Here is an 18,692-nt window from a genome sequence, read left to right as displayed (position 1 = left end):
TTTGCCGCCAAAAGAATTCAAAGAACGAAATTAAATAGTAACCAGACCGAAAAGCAGCTTTTTTTTCCTGAGATGTCATACACTTTAGATTCTAGCCAAATATTTTACCTGTACAAGAATAGTAGGCAGTAGGGCTGCACGATTTTGCATAAAATGAGAATCACGATTTTTTTGCTTAGAATTGAGATCACGATTCTCTCACGATTTTCTTTTCCAGTATAAATATTTATTGCACTTATTAACTGCTCATCAACTTCATAACAGTTGAGACTGAACATAAAAACAATAAATAAACATAAAAACAACAAATGTCTCACGTTTTGTTGTTGCGGCAAAATGTTGTACTGCTTGAGATTCCGTCTCCACCGTTGCTCGACACTGCGTGTATAGAGCAGGTAGTGCAACAACAGAAAAATAGTTGCGGGACGGCACTGTGTAGCGTTTGTCTAGGGCACAGGTGTCGAACTCCAGGCCTCGAGGGCCGGTGTCCTGCAGGTATTAGATGTGTCCTTGATCTAACACAGCTGATTTAAATGGCTAAATTACCTCCTCAACATGTCTTGAAGTTCTCCAGAGGCCTGGTAATGAACTGATCACTTGATTCAGGTGTGTTGACCCAGGGTGATATCTAAAACCTGCAGGACACCGGCCCTCGAGGCCTGGAGTTCGACACCCCTGGTCTAGGGTGTTGATCATTTTCCTAAATCCCTCGTTTTGCACAGTGTTGATGGGAGCCATATCTTTGGTCAGTGATAAGTGATGGCCTCTGTAATTTCTTTGTGCCTGCGGGAGTTCGACGGGTATAGGGAAGCCTGTATAAGGTTCCCGTTATTGATGTTTGGGTGGTTGACCGGGACGGATTTTCTCCTGTCACTTTCTCGTCATCCCTGACGTGCTCGCCGTTGTTTTTTCCCTGCTAATTTTAGCATCACACGGCACAGCTTCTGTATCACATGGTATAAGGCTCCGCCCTTGTCATTTGTTGAGCAGGAAGAGTGAGCGCTTGTTTTCATGCAGAGTACGTCCCGGATCAAAATGCGGTACAATCGTCGCCGTCTTTTTTTTTTTCTTTTTTTTTAAATCGTTGTCATTTGGAAATGAGATCGCACATAAGTATGAATCGAGATCGCGATTTTCTAACAATTAATCGTGCAGCCCTAGCAGGCGGGCCCAGGTACGTACATTCTTTTAGAGCAGAGCTACAGATTAAAAATGCCCAAGGCGAAGCGGTCAAAGTCTGGCTGTACTTCACAGCAAAAGATGCAAACTCAGCAGCCTGCAACAAGTGCTTTAAGGTGATACTGTGCAAAGGAGGTAACACCTTGAACCTGATGAAACACCTAGCAACGCATAGCGTTTTTTTAAAAGCCGAGAAATGCACCGTATTTGATAGCTTGCTGCAAGACCGAGCGCATCTACTACGGGTGTGGTGCCTGTTATCAAACCCGGAGTTAGCAACATCCCCCAAGAACCCGAAGAGGAGAGTCCTGGCCCCTAGCCCTGCCAGTGTAGCAGAAATGATGATGATGATGATGACAGCAGCAGCCGTTCTTCTCTGCGTGAGTAGCTAAATGTTGTTTGTGTGTAATTTACGTTGAGTAGGCTAACCACGTTATTACATTAATGCATGTAAGGTGAACTAGCAAACACCGTCGTAGTTACATATGTCTGTCTTCTTGTTTGATGGCAGATACTCCCGTCACCCTGGCCAAAAAGGCTAAAATGACCAAAGAAAAAGTGGAAAACAGTTAAACATGAGAGGTTTTTGGACAAAGTTTGTGTTCTCCATTCTTTAAGCACCGTTTCAAAAGTACAGGGTTGGCAGTTACCAGATAAAACCTAAATGATACCCATCCCTAGCACTCAGTGATGATGGTGCTGTGGCCCCACCACCTCCACCTCTTTGTAAAGGAACTAACTGTCATCTGAAGCTTCAAATGGAACTAAGACTTCCTCCACTAGGTGGCAGTGTCTGATGAGAAAGTGTTAGTGGAGCTGGCCTGGAGTCAGAAACAGGAAGATGCAGGATTTGGGCTGAAATGGGGAAAAGTGGTTCGCACTAGTGCCTTAAAGCAAGAAGGTTGTAGGTTGAAGCTTGTTGGCCTTTCTGTGGAGGTTGGATGTTCTCCCACAGTCCAATGAAATGCTGCTTAGGTTCATTGGTGCTTCTAAATTGGCTGTAGGTGTGGATGTGAGAGAGTGCTTCTCTGTCTCTCTCTGTTGGCCCTGTGATGGACTGCTCACCTGTGCAGGTGGACCACGCCTCTTGCCCTATGACAGCTAGGGCACAGGCTGCAGCCCTGTGAGCCTAAGCTGAATAAACAGTTAGCAAAAATGATCCATAGATGGCCTGAAATCCCCCAGTTAGCAGTTTGGTAGATAGCTATGACATGCTAATCCCATCCAGCAGCTGTATTCTACCTGTAAGCTGATCCCTGCTAAGCCAAAGGACTTTTTCATAGCACTGTGTTTTGGATGATGTGTGTATGTTTGTGTTGGACTGCTGTCTGTAAAGCAAACGCACATTTTGCTTTGGATTTCAGTGTCAGACAGACTTTAAGGTGGAATGAAGAGTTTGAGAGTTTCACAGTGAATTATCCAGTGGAGGATTTTTCTTCTTCTTTGAAGGTTTGAAATGTGAACATTGTTCTGCTGCAGTCAATGGACTAAACCAGAGAAGAAGAAAACAGACTTTACCATGAAGATCCTCAGTGTGGATCAGTATAATATCAGCCTGATGTCTGCAGTTTAGTGTCAGCACAACTTTCACATCATATTCATCTCAGCACAACTAAAACATGCTGACTGACCCCAGAGTTTCAAGTCCACATCCTGGACTCTCCAGGAAACCACACAGATGCTTCACTCCTGAATCCTGCAGCTTGTTGTTGGAGCTCAGCTCCAGCTGTCTCAGATGGGAGGGGTTGGACTTCAGTGCTGCTGCCAGATAATCACAGCTGATCTCTGACAAACCACAGTTCATCAATCTGTATAAAGAATGAAAGATGTAAGTTTATTAGACAAAGTGTGAGCTTGAAATCATTCAGTGTTTCATCATCTGTTCAGAGCTGAAGAAGGTTCAGAATGTAGAAGTTTAGAAAATGGAAACTCCAAACAGCTGAAGCCAACAGGAAGCAGCTTCAAACAAACACAACAAGAGAAAAAACTCTGAATGTTTCACATTAAAGTCGTACATTTCTCATAAAAACAGGACAAAGACTTGAAAAAGTCGTGTTTTTCCTTCCAGGAACCACAAGGCTTCACTTTTAAAGGTGAAGTGTGAAAGAAATGGACATATTTGAAGTCCAACACCTTTTTCCAGTCACATTATTAAAGCAGACAAACTACAAGCTCATTTTCATTCCAACAAGTCATCTTCTGACCTGGACTAACAACACTGGTCTCTATGTGCAGCTGGCTGTGAGACCAGTGCTCAGGGAGCGTCTACAAAGTGCAACACTGACAGAACATCACACACTCATTTGCTTCCAGCACTTTCACACAAACATCTACTGTCATTATTGTCACCAAACTCTGTGGATCCTTTATTGCAAATTCAAATGGGATCAAATGGTCAGACAAAAGAGGGTTATGAGGACATATGATGAAATGTTGTGTATTAGCAGCAAGTTATTGAATCATTTTCCTCAGAAACCAAACAAAACGATTGACAAACATGTTTTTACAAACTCAGTGTTGGACTTGGATCAGCAGGATAAGCTGATGTTTAAAGGCATTTGAGTCTCGCTGTATGAGAGTCCAGTTATTACTCAATATTTATGGATGATGTTCTTTCAGTGTTGCACTTTGTAGACGCTCCCTGAGCCTCACAGCCAGCTGCACATGGACCAGCTGACATTACCCAGCATTAGAGGCGGCTGTAAAAAAATGGATTTTCCTATTTAAATGGTTCTAATTTGAATAAAGCGATGTTGATTCATTCAATCCTGAATCGATTTTTAATATAAATGTATTTTGCCAGAATCTCAGGTTAAAGCTCCCAAAAGTATTTCAACAACAAGCAAACAGATAAAACAGTAAATGAGAGCAGCTAAACACACAAAGATGGAAACACAGAGCGTGGATCGTTCACTCGACGGCACGTACACGGACACGCCGTCGGGGCTGAAAGTGGACAGCTCACAGATCCTGAAGCTGCAGGTTTCATCTGTCTCCAACCAAAACTGAGTGAACCAGCAGCAGAAGAAGATCCAAACTACGCTTTACGTTTGATGAACATCGTCATGAATTCTCTCTGACTTTGACGTTTACTTCCTGCACAGCTCTCTCTCTCTCAGTGTACTTCAAGAACAGTTTACCTTCAAAAATCTGTTTCCTGCATTATTCACTGCTTATTACGCACCAGTCTGCTGTTGTGTTCACTGCTGTCGGCCTCCCAAAACAAAGCCTCATTTCTGCTGTTCAATACTGAAGAAATGTAAACCTTTTAAAATGATGACAGATTACAAACTCTCAGCTGTGTCTGTAATCAAACCTCTGTAACTTTGCTTCACTTCAGCAGCATCAGCTCATGTTCACATGTTGATTCATGGTTTGCTTCAGTTTTTGATGGACTGCAGAATATTTTGAAGGTTATCTGCTATAAAAAGCCAGAACAGGAAAATCTGCTTCATGTGTTTCTGTTTGATCCTCAGTGACTTTGACACAAAGGCCTCTGCTGTGATGATCACACCTCTGATCAAGTCTCACAGTGTCAGCTTTGTTTTTATACATATGGATATGTGCTGATAAATGATCAGAGTTATAATATTTCCCACTGTCTGCTGTGTGCCGTGACCTTTGACCTGCTAAAGACAGTCAGCTGTGGATTATTCATTGTTGTGTCTGATACTTAGAACTGTGAGGAAGAACACTACACAGTTAATCAGGGTCCCCTCTCTCTGAATCAGGAAAGGTGGGCAGGCCGCGTGTGGGCCGCGGGCCATACGTTGAGTCTCACTGTTTGAAATGTGAACATTGTTCTGCTGCAGTCAATGGACTAAACCAGAGAAGAAGAAAACAGACTTTACCATGAAGATCCTCAGTGTGGATCAGTATAATATCAGCCTGATGTCTGCAGTTTAGTGTCAGCACAACTTTCACATCATATTCATCTCAGCACAACTAAAACATGCTGACTGACCTCAGAGTTTCAAGTCCACATCCTGGACTCTCCAGGAAACCACACAGATGCTTCACTCCTGAATCCTGCAGCTTGGTGTTCCAGCTCAGGTCCAGCTCTCTCAGATGGGAGGGGTTGGACTTCAGTGCTGCTGCCAGATAATCACAGCTGATCTCTGACAAACCACAGTCCATCAATCTGTATGAAGAATGAAAGATGTAAGTTTATTAGACAAAGTGTGAGCTTGAAATCATTCAGTGTTTCATCATCTGTTCAGAGCTGAAGAAGGTTCAGAATGTAGAAGTTTAGAAAATGGAAACTCCAAACAGCTGAAGCCAACAGGAAGCAGCTTCAAACAAACACAACAAGAGAAAAAACTCTGAATGTTTCACATTAAAGTCGTACATTTATCATGAAAACAGGACAAAGACTTGAAAAAGTCGTGTTTTTCCTTCCAGGAACCACAAGGCTTCACTTTTAAAGGTGAAGTGTGAAAGAAATGGACATATTTGAAGTCCAACACCTTTTTCCAGTCACATTATTAAAGCAGACAAACTACAAGCTCATTTTCATTCCAACAAGTCATCTTCTGACCTGGACTAACAACACTGGTCTCTATGTGCAGCTGGCTGTGAGACCAGTGCTCAGGGAGCGTCTACAAAGTGCAACACTGAAAGAACATCACACACTCATTTGCTTCCTTCATCCAACCTGAAGAGGAAACAGAGACGGCTCCCCTTCAAAGTAAAAGCTGCTCCTTTTGGACACAGTATCAAAGAAAGTCTACAGTATAACATAGAAAAGACAGAACAAAGTTTTGGTTGTTTTTAAATTGTGCAGAAATGAAACTACACTAAGCTCAATTATGTGACAGACATTTCATCCCATGTCAGTTTGGCCTCATCCTGGGCCGGATTATCCAGCACACACTCTGACCACAGGCCCAGGGGCCACGCACAGCTGGGCTCCATCCAAGAGACAGCAAACAAACCAGCACAATAATAAAAAGCACCATGTGATCTTCTTACATCTTCAAGACAAACATAGTAAAAACATGAGCATATTTGTTTCCTGATAAAATGATGTGACAGGTAGAACAGAGTAAAGTGGTGGTGTTACAGCCTTTCTCCCCTCTGCTGCCGAGGCTGTTAGTCTCTCCCAAACTCAGCTACAGGACTTCCAAATGAATGAAAGCAGCAAAAGTGGCTTTACAAATGAAAGAGGAAGAGGAGAAGAAGAGGAGAGGGAGGCCACCCTGACCATCACTCCAGCTGAAAACATCACACTTCCATTAAAGTTGGTGAGGAAATGTTGAGCAGGATGAGCTGCTGGCTAATCTGGAGGCTGTAGCAGCAGCTCACAGTCACAGTGGATTTCCACTCATGAAAAAGCTCTGGCTGCTTCATTTCTCATCTCATATCAGAGACTTTAATGCTTCACTGAAGCTGTACTGTGATGCTTCCATATCCCAGTGAGGCCTCCATAATGATTTCAGCTGTTCTGTACACACACTGTGTGCCCTGTATGGCTCAAAGTCTCTGCAGCCTGTTTTTATCTGCTATCATCAGATCTTCATCATCCTCATTCACATCCCTCACACACTCTACAGCCTCATCAGCACTGACTTCATCTTCACTGACTGATGGAGCACAACATGAACCTGTGGAGGCTGAAACACTGTCCTGTCAAACATCTCCCCGTCACCACTCCACTTCTGTCAGCCTTTAAATGAACCCTGCTCAAGTCTGTCACTTCTGTTTGGAGCCAAAAGAGGTTAAAGATTACGCCACTACATTCTTGTCTAGAAAATATTAAAGTGTATTTGGTGACACACAAAAAAGGATAAAGTTTAAGTATAGTTTGGGTCCACACATGTCCAAACCCTGGTGTGTAGGCCTACTTAGTAGGGGTGGGGGAAAAAATCGATACTGTGTAGTATCGTGATATTTTGTTTGCTAATAATGTATCGATACAGGGACAGCAGAAATCGATATTTTGTTACAAACAATTTTTTGTTTGCTCTCTTGATCAGCTCCTTTTTCTGAGGAAGAATCCTGACATTCCTTCACTGTCCAAATGTGTTTAACTTTTTTTTTGGCAGCAATAAACATGACAGTTTACTTATTTTAATTTAAGACATTTTTTATTTTAATTAAGTTTAAAACTTTTTTTATTTAATGTAAAATTATATTTTCTTTTAATTTACTTTCAAATTCTTCAGTTGCTGAATGGGCTGCATAGTTTTCATAAATTGCTTAGTTCAGAATAGCTATAATTGTACCAGATGTTTGCATTCAGTTAAGTTGGACTAGACTGTAATACAAACCGTTCAGTTTGTCAACAATAAAACTGACTGAAATCAGAGAAAGACTGAGTGCGAGACTTTGATATTAGATAAAATGAATATTGATAAAGTTTACCTTTATGTACAGAATTTGAATATCGCAAAATATTTTAAAAAATTGCAATAATATCGTATCGTGAGTTGTATGGTGATTCCCACCTCTACTACTTAGTATTGAGAAAAGCCCACTAAAAGAACGCCCACCAGACCAAAGCAATGGTTTTGACTTGGTCAGCATTAACCCCGCCCCCTGACTTTGATGGGTGAAGCTGACAAATCAAATGTATTTATGAACAGCGATGCAGGGCCAGGAGTAGCAACGTGAATTAAATAAATACATCATTAAATAATTCATTAAATGTGTCGGTAAAATAATTAAAATAGAAAACAAACCAATAATTGATTAAATATGTAATTAACTAATTAGAATTGTACATAAATAAATAATTAATTATTTTAAATGAAATTAACCGATAATTCATTATCAATATATTTTTTTTCATTAATTACTGAAATAAATAATTCATTAGTGATGTATTTATTTAATAAACCATAAAATTATTGCCAGTTTACTCAAAATAATTTTAAGACATCAATATTAAAGGTTAAATTATGATAATGAATACATGCAACTATAACTGATGACATAAGAATTTGGATTTTTTTAAGCTAAAGCGAAGCTGCTGACTCACTTGGCATGTTACTCTCAAATCCTCCCTAATAACAAGAACACAATTACACTTTAGCCACAAGAGGGCAGCAGCATTAATACAAGTCACGTGTATATAAAGGTACAGTGATTATATTACAGTGATTTTGACAAAAACAAAACAGAAGTTGATGCAGTGTGTTTTTCCATAACATACCAACCAAATTAAATAATAAAAACTTTATAACTTACAGAGCTTTTTTAGAGACTTTGACCACTGGCAGCAGCCTCAGAAGAGCCTCCTCTGAAGCAAAGTATTTCTTCAGGTCAAACACATCCAGATCTTTTTCTGATGACAGTAAGATGAAGACCAGAGCTGACCACTGAGCAGGAGACAGTTTATCTGTGGAGAGACGTCCTGAACTCAGGGACTGTTGGATCTCCTCCACTAGAGAACGATCATTCAGTTCATTCAGACAGTGAAACAGATTGATGCTTTTCTCTGCAGACAGATTCTCACTGAGCTTCTCCTTGATGTACTGAACTGCTTCCTGATTGGTCAGTGAGCTACTTCCTGTCTGTGTCAGCAGACCTCGTAGGAGAGTCTGATTGGTCTGCATTGAAAGACCCAGGAGGAAGCGGAGGAACAAGTCCAGGTGTCCATTTGGACTCTGTAAGGCCTTGTTCACAGCACTCTGGTGGAGAGATTGGAGTTTTGGTTTATCAAATAGTTTAGACCACATGGACGTTGTTTGTTGTTCTTCCAGCAGATTGAGTCCAGAGTTGATGAAGGTCAGGTGGACATGAAGAGCAGCCAGAAACTCCTGAACACTGAGATGAACAAAGCAGAACACCTTGTCCTGGTACAGTTGTTTCTCCTCTTTAAAGATCTGTGTGAACACTCCTGAGTACACTGAGGCTGCTCTGATATCGATGCCACACTCTGTCAGGTCTGGTTCATAGAAGATCAGGTTTCCTTTCTGCAGCTGATCAAAAGCCAGTTTTCCCAGTGACTCAATCATCTTCCTGCTCTCTGGACTCCAGTGTGGATCTGTCTCAGCTCCTCCATCATATTTGATCCTCTTGACTTTGGCCTGAACCACCAGGAAGTGGATGTACATCTCAGTCAGGGTGTTGGGCAGCTCTCCTCCCTCTCTGGTTTCCAGCACATCCTCCAGAACTGTAGCAGTGATCCAGCAGAAGACTGGGATGTGACACATGATGTGGAGGCTTCGAGCTTTCTTGATGTGGGAGATGATCCTGCTGGCCTGCTCCTCATCTCTGAATCTCTTCCTGAAGTACTCCTCCTTCTGTGGGTCAGTGAACCCTCTGACCTCTGTCACCATGTCGACACACTGAGGAGGGATCTGATTGGCTGCTGCAGGTCGTGTTGTTATCCAAAGGCGAGCAGAAGGGAGCAGGTTCCCTCTGATGAGGTTTGTCAGCAGCTCATCCAATGAGGTGGACTTTCTTGTTTCAGTCAGGATTTTAGTTTTGTTGAAGTCCAAATTAAGTCGACACTCATCCAGACCATCAAGTATGAACACAACCTGGAAGTCTTCAAGCCTGCAGATTCCTGATTCGTTAGTTTGATTAAAGAAGTGATGAACAAGTTCCACCAAGCTGAACTTTTCCTCTTTCAGCACATTCAGCTCTCTGAAAGTGAATGGAAATATGAACTGGATGTCCTGGTTGGCTTTGTCTTCAGCCCAGTCCAGGCTGTATTTCTGTGTTAAGACTGTTTTCCCAATGCCAGCCACTCCCTTTGTCAGCACTGTTCTGATTGGTTCGTCTCTTCCAGGTGAGGCTTTAAAGATGTCTTCTTGTCTGATTGTTGTTTCTGGTCTGTCTGGTTTCCTGGATGCTGTTTCAATCTGTCTGACCTCATGTTCCTCATTGACCTCTGCAGTCCCTCCCTCTGTGATGTAGAGCTCTGTGTAGATCTGATTCAGGAGGGTTGGGCTTCCTGCTTTAGCGATGCCCTCAAACACACACTGGAACTTCTTCTTCAGTTGGGCTTTAAGTTCACGTTTACGGAGTGAAGCAAATATTTCTGAAAATAAGAAATTCAGAAAAAACTATTATATAATAAATATCATAGACTTTCAGTACCCTGAAAGGATGAATGTCTATTTGTCCATTTCTTGAGCTATTAGGAAAGATCAATATTCAGTCTTTAGAGAAATTCTCTTACTGCTCTGCAGATGGTCAGCCATCTCATGCTGCTTAAGTCTCCTCAAGAAGTGGAGTGTGATCTTCAGAAATGCTTCTCTGCAGCTCTTTCTTTCATCTTCATCCTCACCTTCAAACATCTCCTCATCCTCCATCTGGCTCTTTAAAGTTTCTGGGTGATCTGGACTCAGAAGCTTCTGGATCTTCTTCAGCTCGTTCTTCACAAACATGGTGATGTTGTCCTCCAGCCGCTGGAAAAGAAGACTATATGAATTACCCAGTGGTAAATGGACTGGTTCTTATATAGCTCTCTTTGATACTCTGTGCACACAAAGCATTTTATACAACATGCCTCATTCAACCAAGCACATTGTTCTATGCTTAAATACTTTCTTTCACACTCTGATGGATGCATCAGAGGGCAGCTTGGGTTTAGTACGTTACCCAGTACATTTGCCAGCCAGGGTTTGATTCACAAACCTTCTGACTAGTAGCTGACCTGCTCCCCTGCTGAGCTACAGTCACCCCAATCTGACTGAAATCATGGAGCCCAAACTCTGACTTATGTTGGACACACTGACAATCCTCTGGTCCACAAAGTGCAGCATAGAGGTGACTGAAAAGAACAAATGTAAACGTAGTACTACAAACCATAACCACAGAGTCCAGGTGTGTTTGATGTTGCTGTGCAGACTGACCAGTGGAAACCTCTGCTCTCTGCTGGTCCACTCTGTGGAGGAGTAATGTATATTAGCTCATGTTATGTCTGTCCACACACAGACACAAGCTAAAGGTCCATGAAGTGATGTTTGGATGGGTTCAGTCAATCAGATGACTGTCATGGTGAAGCTTTGCTAGTCCTGCTGATCCCACTGAGAATTAACAACTCAGTTTCCAGATGTCTGTAGTTTTCTGCTCAGTTTCTTTAGTCCCAACAGCTCTTACCATCTCCTGCATAAAGCTTTCCCTCCATGCTCAGATGCCCTGGAACAAGGTGCTCTCTTTATATCAGTGACTGGTTTAAAGTGACAACTCGCCAAACTTTGTGTCAGCAAAAGTAGTTCTAATGTTTCTTACATTTATTACATTTATTACATTTTTACACACACAAATCAATGAACGCAAAAACATGAACTTTCCAGATATTTTGTTTCACAATGTTACAAAACTCAGTTCACAACTACACAGTCAGATTTACAAGTACAAAATATTTATGACCACAGTTTGAGCCGATGTATGTCCCGAGTCTGTGGACTCAGTGGTTTTGTTTTGATTGTTATTGTCTTTTGTTACAATTTCATTCTGATTAAGATTTTCTAGTTCTGAGGTTTTGGTTTCTGTGTTCCCTCTGTACTGTGTTAGTATTGTGTCTCTGTGTTCACTTCCTGCTTTATTTTGACAGTGCCATGTCCTACGTTAGTGTGTCTACTTTTGCTTCCCCTTGTCTGGTTATGTCCAATGAATCCTGCTGTGTCTCCCTTTTCTCATTCCCTGATGGCTCTTTTGTGTATATGAGCCCTTTGTTTTCTCCTGCTTGTTGCTGGTTCGTCTGTGTTGTCTCCCCGTGTCTCCGTTTAAGGTTTCAGGTTAGTTTTTTGGTTTTTTCAGTAGAGGTTATCTTAGCTTCTGCACAGGCCATCTCCACTGCACTTCACCGTTGCAATACAGCTCACTCACGTCACAGCAGTGTCGGCATCTTGGGTCCTTTATTAAATTCAACATGGCTCGCCCCGCTAGCCGTGACATAAGATGTGAAAACAATATTTAAGGTGCAGGGCCAACAAACCGAGTCTAGAAATAAACTCAGAGTTGATTGAATTAGCATTTTGAATTGGCTGATCTGAGTTACTTCAATCAAGTCTATGTTCACTTTGAGTTAAGATTATACGTGATTGATGTAAAAGAAAAAAGCCATCATCAGCAACTGATTCTGATTTAGCAGGTTTTCAAATCTAAACGGTACCCATCCCTAGCTGGCTGTAGTTAAACCTTTACTTAAAAAGCATCCCTAGACCCAGCTGTCTTAGCTAATTATAGGCCAATCTCCAACCTGACAATCCTTGAAAGAGTAGTTGGGGGGCGACAATCAGAGGGGCAGTGTGATGATCTTTGGTTACAAACTACCGCAGTCAAGTCCAGAGGTGGGTAGTAACGAGTTACATTTACTCCGTTACGTTTACTTGAGTACGTTTTTGAAAAAAAACTGTGCCATTAAAGTACCTTTTGTTACTTTAATGGCACACATGTTAATGTTAGCCATTTAAATATTAGCAGTTAGCTGAGGCCACAAGAAGAAGAGGCCCTAGAAGAACAATGGATGATAAGATTAGATTTTCAAGACTAGGCAGAGACGTGTTTTCCTTTACTGTCTCTTACAGAGGAGGGAGCAGATACCAGACGAGGTCACGGAGGTACGGGGAGGATTCGCAGCAGACAGCAAGACTGCCACGTCCATGCGAGAGAGCGATGGCTACGATAATCTCTGTTTTTGTCTCCCTATATAATGTTGTACAGCCCATTTGAGGGTTATCCTCTCTGTGAACCAGATGCTTGATTTCACACAGAGGTCCACCAACTGAATTTGATCAGTTATGGAACGATTTACCTCGACAGGCTCCTTCACTCGCTGCTTTTAAACCTCCTTTAAAACACACTTTTACTCCCTGACCTTTGACCCAGTGTGACATGTTGACTCACTACCTCAGACAGCTTAAAAATAGTCTTTTTGTTTTTTGGTGCTGCCTAAAAGAACCGTAAAATATCTGTCCTATATACAGTTATGTTCATATATTTTTGTGCTACATCAGGAAACTCAAAAACATAGTTTTTAATATTTTAATCCTTATTTTTAAAACTGTTTTTGTCATTTTTCTTCTCCCATTGCATCAAAATCATTATTTACACTGAATAAATGAGTCAGCAGCTCTCTTACATTGTTGCTGCAGGTTCATTACTGAACCATGGAGGTTCTCCTTTGGACCGGTCACTCCTCACAGACACACAGCTGGATGCTGCAGATCCTGCTCCATCCTTTTCCTCCATCTTCTTGATGTCAGGGTGGAGTTAGTCTGAGAGGCAAACACACACACTCAGAGGTGCTGTTGTACTGGAAGCATCACACTGACGGGTTTCTAAAGTTCTCATTGATCATTTCATGGAGTTTCTGTGGTAAACACTGTCCTGTGACGTATGTGTTATGGTGAGGGTCATGAGGGCTAACCAGCCCCACTCCTTACTCCTCATATTTCAGCCTGAAGCACAATAACAGCCTAAACCTAACCAGGAGGCTGTAACCTCAAAGGGACTTCATGGTTAGAAATAAAGGTTCAATGAAATGAAGCAGATCATAAAAACATGAGTTCCAACTTTAAAAGAAGCATCCACACGATGACGGCACAGCAGAGGAGCACTTTCTCTAACACACTGATTCAGTTCCACTGACACAAGGACACACACAGGAAGGCACACACACACAAGCCTTTATAAGAAACAACACAATCATCTGCGCTTGACTTGTCAATCCAAGTCCTTAGCCCATGAGCCCGCGGTATCAGACCACAGATATTCCCTTACTTTGAAAAAATAAAGCCAGGTTTCAGAACAGACCTGATGTTTGTGCTACAGCCTGTTTACCAATATAATCAATATCAGATATCAGAGCAACAGAAACCTCGGTGATCAGGACGCTGGGACTGAGAACAGGAAGTGGCTCAAACGTCACAGTTTCATAATGTCACATTGAACTCCACTCACCAAGGGCGTAGATTTGGCATGGACGGAAGGGACGTGTCCCCACCAATAATTTGATCTCTTCGAGTAAAGAAAAACAAACCCGATAGTAAGAAAAAAACGATCTGTCAGCGTCTCATTCAGCGAGCGGAGCAGAAAAAGTTAAATTACGTTCTCTACTGGAGTCCTACGTCATGTGACAAATATGGCCAATGTGATTGGCTGAGCCTTTCAGGGAGCTCTGTTTAGTTCCAGCAGCGGCAAACCTGCGCTGCGAGGAGGAGAGGAGGATGTAAGCGCAAAGGAAGAACCTGCATATAAGAAATTGTTTTTCAAAGAAACCTTAAAGTCAAGTTCACTCATATAATGTGTCCGTCACAATAACGTTACAGGCTATGCCGGGTTCTCACACAGCTGAATAAACTGCTGTGTGAAAACAGCAGTTTATTCGACCATCTACGCCAGCGTCCGGTTATATTTTAGACAGCAAGGAACAGACGGCAGGTGACGTAATTCTGAAGGCTAGACCGTCCAATTTCACAGTCGCTCATTTCCGGTCTACCCAGCTTTCGGAGGACCCGGCCCACTTAGACCACTAAGGCCGCGTCCTCAGGTGGACGCAGCCTCTGAAGTTGGACACCCCCGGCCTGTTTCCGGCTGGACAATAATAACAGTGACATTTAACTTATTTTATCCGATAAATAAACACTGTAAGTTTCAAGTTTTTTGTATATATATATGTACATGTATCCCCCCCCTCCCCCCCCCCAGCCCCTTTAGGTCTCCCTAATTCTGAGGTCTTATGGTTGGCAAGTAGGTGCTAGGCTTGGTCCAAATCAGTCTAAAATTGTATGTAACCACGAATAATGTGATTCCATGTCCACCAGGAGAGACTGGACAGTATAGATGCCAGCAGTTCATTTCAGCTAACGAGAGGAGCAGGCATGTGTTTGTTGTGTGGGCATGTAGTCCATATCTGTTGCTGTAACAGTAGTTCATGTTTAGAATTAAACATCCCAGCTCACTGATTTGATAGAGGGCAGTAGTGCCTGAAATGTTGCATAATGTTGCTGAGAGATCATTTACTTTGTGGTAATCTTAGATGAGTAGTTTTATGGACAAAACCCACCAGATCATTCAGTGTTCCCTTAGTGCTAATGTATCAGAGATGTTGGTGTACTATAACTGAAGTAATGTTGTTAAGTCCTTAAAGTCATATTCTTTTATTGTCTTGACTGCATTTGAAGCCATTTTTACTTTTGTATGATACCTGATTTATATGGAATATGGCTGAAGTAAACTAAAGCCTGAAATACTTAGTCAGTCATTTGCTTAATAGTAATTTAACATCACATAATTCACATATAAAACTATGAATTGTAATTTTAAACGGTTTAAAAGCATGTAGAATAGCACATGTAGGCAAGTATATTTCTCCTCTTTTTATCAAGAAGCAAAAACAAAAAGGAAAAAATAAGAAACGGGGCAGGGGTCGATGGTTGAATCATCCGTCCCCACCAATGCCACAACCAAATCTACATCCTTGCCACTCACGGAGTTTCTGTCGCCATTGTAGTTTTTAAAGTCCCGTGATAAAGGCGGGTCTTTCTGTGAATCCGCATGCTCATTGGCTAATAACTTGAGATTGACACATCGTTATCCAATGAGCGTGCGGGAACTTCCGACATAAAGTTGTTTCCTTTGAAAAACCAAAGTCTGATTATTTTTGCCTCCACTGAAGGAGCCTGTTGTTCCCGCCACAGAGACACAGTAATGTCAGAGCGGTGTTAACACTCACCCTGCCTCAGCACAGCTCTCACTCTCCTCCTGCTCTCTCACACTAAACGGAGGCTCAGCTAAACTCACTTCCTCTCTACTTACAGGAAACCAGCGCTCAGAGGAGCCGACCGGCCTCACATTTCACCCACAGACACGAACAGCGTGGAATTATTTTATGTCATAAGAAGAAACATATTCATGTTAACACTCACCTGCCTCAGCTCCACCTTCCTCCTCCTGCTGCTCTGAAAGGAGGCTCAATACTTTCACTTTCACTGCTGCTCCCTAAACACAGAGGATGCTGGGACTTGTAGTTTTTTCCTTCCGGTGCGGTCTTCCTCTTTGTTTGTTTGTGTTTGTGTTCAAGTTATTTCGATCATGTAAACATCAACAGAACACGTGAAGCCACACAGAGTTTGTATGTCGAGGTGGGTAGGAGGGTTTGAGGGTTTGGGGAGGGGTCAGAGGGAAGAGGTCTCTCAGTCTTGACAATCCACATTGATGGCATTGCATCTTTCAACGTGTTTGTGGGTCGATTTGGATGCTCCAGGTGTGAGAGCAGCCACTCAGCCTCTACTGCAGATGTGTGTCACAAGTTCATCTAGTAGTAGGCTATGGCACTTGGCCACAGGTGGCAGCAGTGGACTGGCCTCCATCTGAGACTGCTCCAGCTGCTATGTGATAGTCCAGCTGCAAACTGAAGATCATATGGAAGTTTTGGAAATTAAACTGTGTGAAGTAGTCAGACTCGAACGTCAAGGAAGGTGGTAGGGAAGCAGACTATGCAGACATTTTGGGTTTCCAAGGTGAGCAATTTATTTGCAGTGAACTTAATTTAATGTATAACTTAACAAAACTTTCCCCAAATCAATTCATTTAACAAAACTCAACATAACATGGCTCTGGTGAGACAGCTCAGCTCACCTCTCCTCTCTCCTGCATCTGGTAGAGACTGGCTTTAAATAGGGCCATCAATTTCCCTCCAATTGCCCAGCCAGTACCACTCACTCAACTGAGGGATCTAAAACTCTACTCAGGTTATCTAAAAACACAAAACCTCTACACACTTCTAATATGCACATTTACACAACTAAATGGCAGTATTAACAAAAGGAAAAACATTCAACAAATCCCTTTAAACATTAACACAAACAAAAGGAAGCATCTCTCTGGAAAAAGAAACCCCTCCACATGGTTTGACCTGATGATGTCATGTGTGACATGATCAGGACTTTAAAATGAGGAAATGCCAAGCGGGCGTTTCCCCACACCTGACACTCATGATGACTGAAAAGACAAACAAAGTATGAACAAATGACTTAATCTGTAACATAATAAAGTATAAAGAAACATAACTTAGTATTTGTCTTAATTTGCAGAGTGTTTGATTTGCCGGCAACAAAACGCTTACACAAACAAACCCGGGATAGTGAGTGAAGCAATGTTACTTGACAAATGCAAATCATAGCAAATACATAGAAACAGAATAATGTGTACAATGTGCAAAAAAAAGGTAAACACATATGGGACAAATGGAGAGAATTGCAACTGCTCCTCCACTTTGTCACCCCCCCCCCCCCCTTAAGGCACTCACTCCTCCATGGAACGGGACAGAAAATCGGCCACCACATTCTTGTGCCCTGGTCTATACTGGATCCTGAAGCGAAATGGCTGTAGGGACAGATACCGTCTAGTGATTCTGGCATTAGAGTCTTTCATTCTGTTCATCCATTGTAACGCACGATGGTCGGTTTCCAAAACAAACTCATCACCCATTAGATAGTACTTCAATGTATCCAGAGCCCATTTCATTGCCAGTGCCTCTTTCTCAATAGTGGAATATTTCATTTCCCTAGGAAAGAGCTTACGGCTTATATACACCACTGGTCGTTTATCCTCACCCTCACCCTGCAGCAACACTGCTCCAAGTCCTTCTCCGGAAGCGTCCGTCTGCAAAGTGAATGGCCGGGTAAAATCCGGGCACTGCAAAACAGGTTCACTACACAAACAGTTTTTAAGATCAACAAAAGCTGCATCACACTCGGCAGTCCATTTAACCTTTGTGGGGCTAGATTTGCGAGTAAGGTCACTAAGGACTGCTGCTCTAGCAGAGAAGTTGGGAATGAAGCGGCGATACCACCCCGCCAGACCCAAAAACGATTTCACTTTCCGTTTGGTCGTAGGAGGTGGGTAGGCACTCAGGGCTTCAATCTTTGACACCTGAGGGCGGATGACCCCACCCCCGATGACGTAACCCAAGTACTCCACCTCAGACTTAGCAATGTGACATTTGTGTGCATTTATGACAAGCCCGGCCCTCTTAATCCGTTGAAAGACATCAGAAAGGTGCTGAAGATGATCCTCCCAGGTCTCGCTAAACACCACAATGTCATCAATGTATGCTGCAGCATACCCATCTGCACCTCTCAAAACCTCGTCCACCAACCTCTGAAATGTGGCTGGTGCACCGTGCAGACCAAAAGGCATTGTTCTGAAGCGATAAAGTCCACTGGGAACTCTAAAAGTTGTCAAATCTTTCGAAGACTCAGTCAAAGGTACTTGCCAGTAGCCCTTGCAAAGGTCTAGTGTCGTAAAATACTTAGCGGTCCCCAAGCGCTCAATCAGTTCCTCTACTCTTGGCATCGGATAAGCATCAAAAGCAGAAACAGCATTGAGTTTAGAGAAATCCACACAAAATCTCTGTTTAGGGTCATTTTTCTTCGGCACTAGCACCACTGGACTACACCACTCACCTCTAGATGGCTCAATGACCCCCATGTCAAGCATGTCTTCCACCTCTTGTTTCAATGCTGACATCAGCTTTGCAGGAACCCGTGAGGTGGTGTCCCTAATAGGTTTTTGATTGGGACAGTGGAGTCGTATCTCATGTTGGATGA

At 42.5% G+C, this 18,692-nt stretch overlaps 2 protein-coding genes across 2 annotated transcripts in view; both read right to left on the bottom strand.

Moving 5' to 3' along the window:
* The window catches only part of LOC143416584 (NACHT, LRR and PYD domains-containing protein 12-like), a 294,773-nt gene that overhangs the window by 57,024 nt on the left and 219,057 nt on the right, over nt 1-18,692 (bottom strand). Inside the window, exons 14-15 of the mRNA XM_076881993.1 lie at nt 5,144-5,320; nt 2,811-2,987 (exon numbers count right to left, since the gene is read on the bottom strand). Of these exons, the coding sequence (XP_076738108.1) occupies nt 2,811-2,987; nt 5,144-5,320 (354 nt within the window). The remainder of the gene's footprint in view (nt 1-2,810; nt 2,988-5,143; nt 5,321-18,692) is intronic.
* LOC143416586 (protein NLRC3-like) lies at nt 8,364-10,558 on the bottom strand. Its single transcript, XM_076881998.1, has 2 exons — nt 10,310-10,558; nt 8,364-10,168 (listed from the first exon to the last, which is right to left on the bottom strand). Exons 1-2 carry the CDS (start codon nt 10,515-10,517, stop codon nt 8,364-8,366), a joined length of 2,013 nt encoding a protein of 670 aa, XP_076738113.1. The 5' UTR covers nt 10,518-10,558.

Source organism: Maylandia zebra, linkage group LG3 (assembly GCF_041146795.1).
Source record: "Maylandia zebra isolate NMK-2024a linkage group LG3, Mzebra_GT3a, whole genome shotgun sequence".
NCBI lineage: Eukaryota > Metazoa > Chordata > Actinopteri > Cichliformes > Cichlidae > Maylandia > Maylandia zebra.
This window is presented reverse-complemented; position numbering and strand designations above follow the sequence as displayed.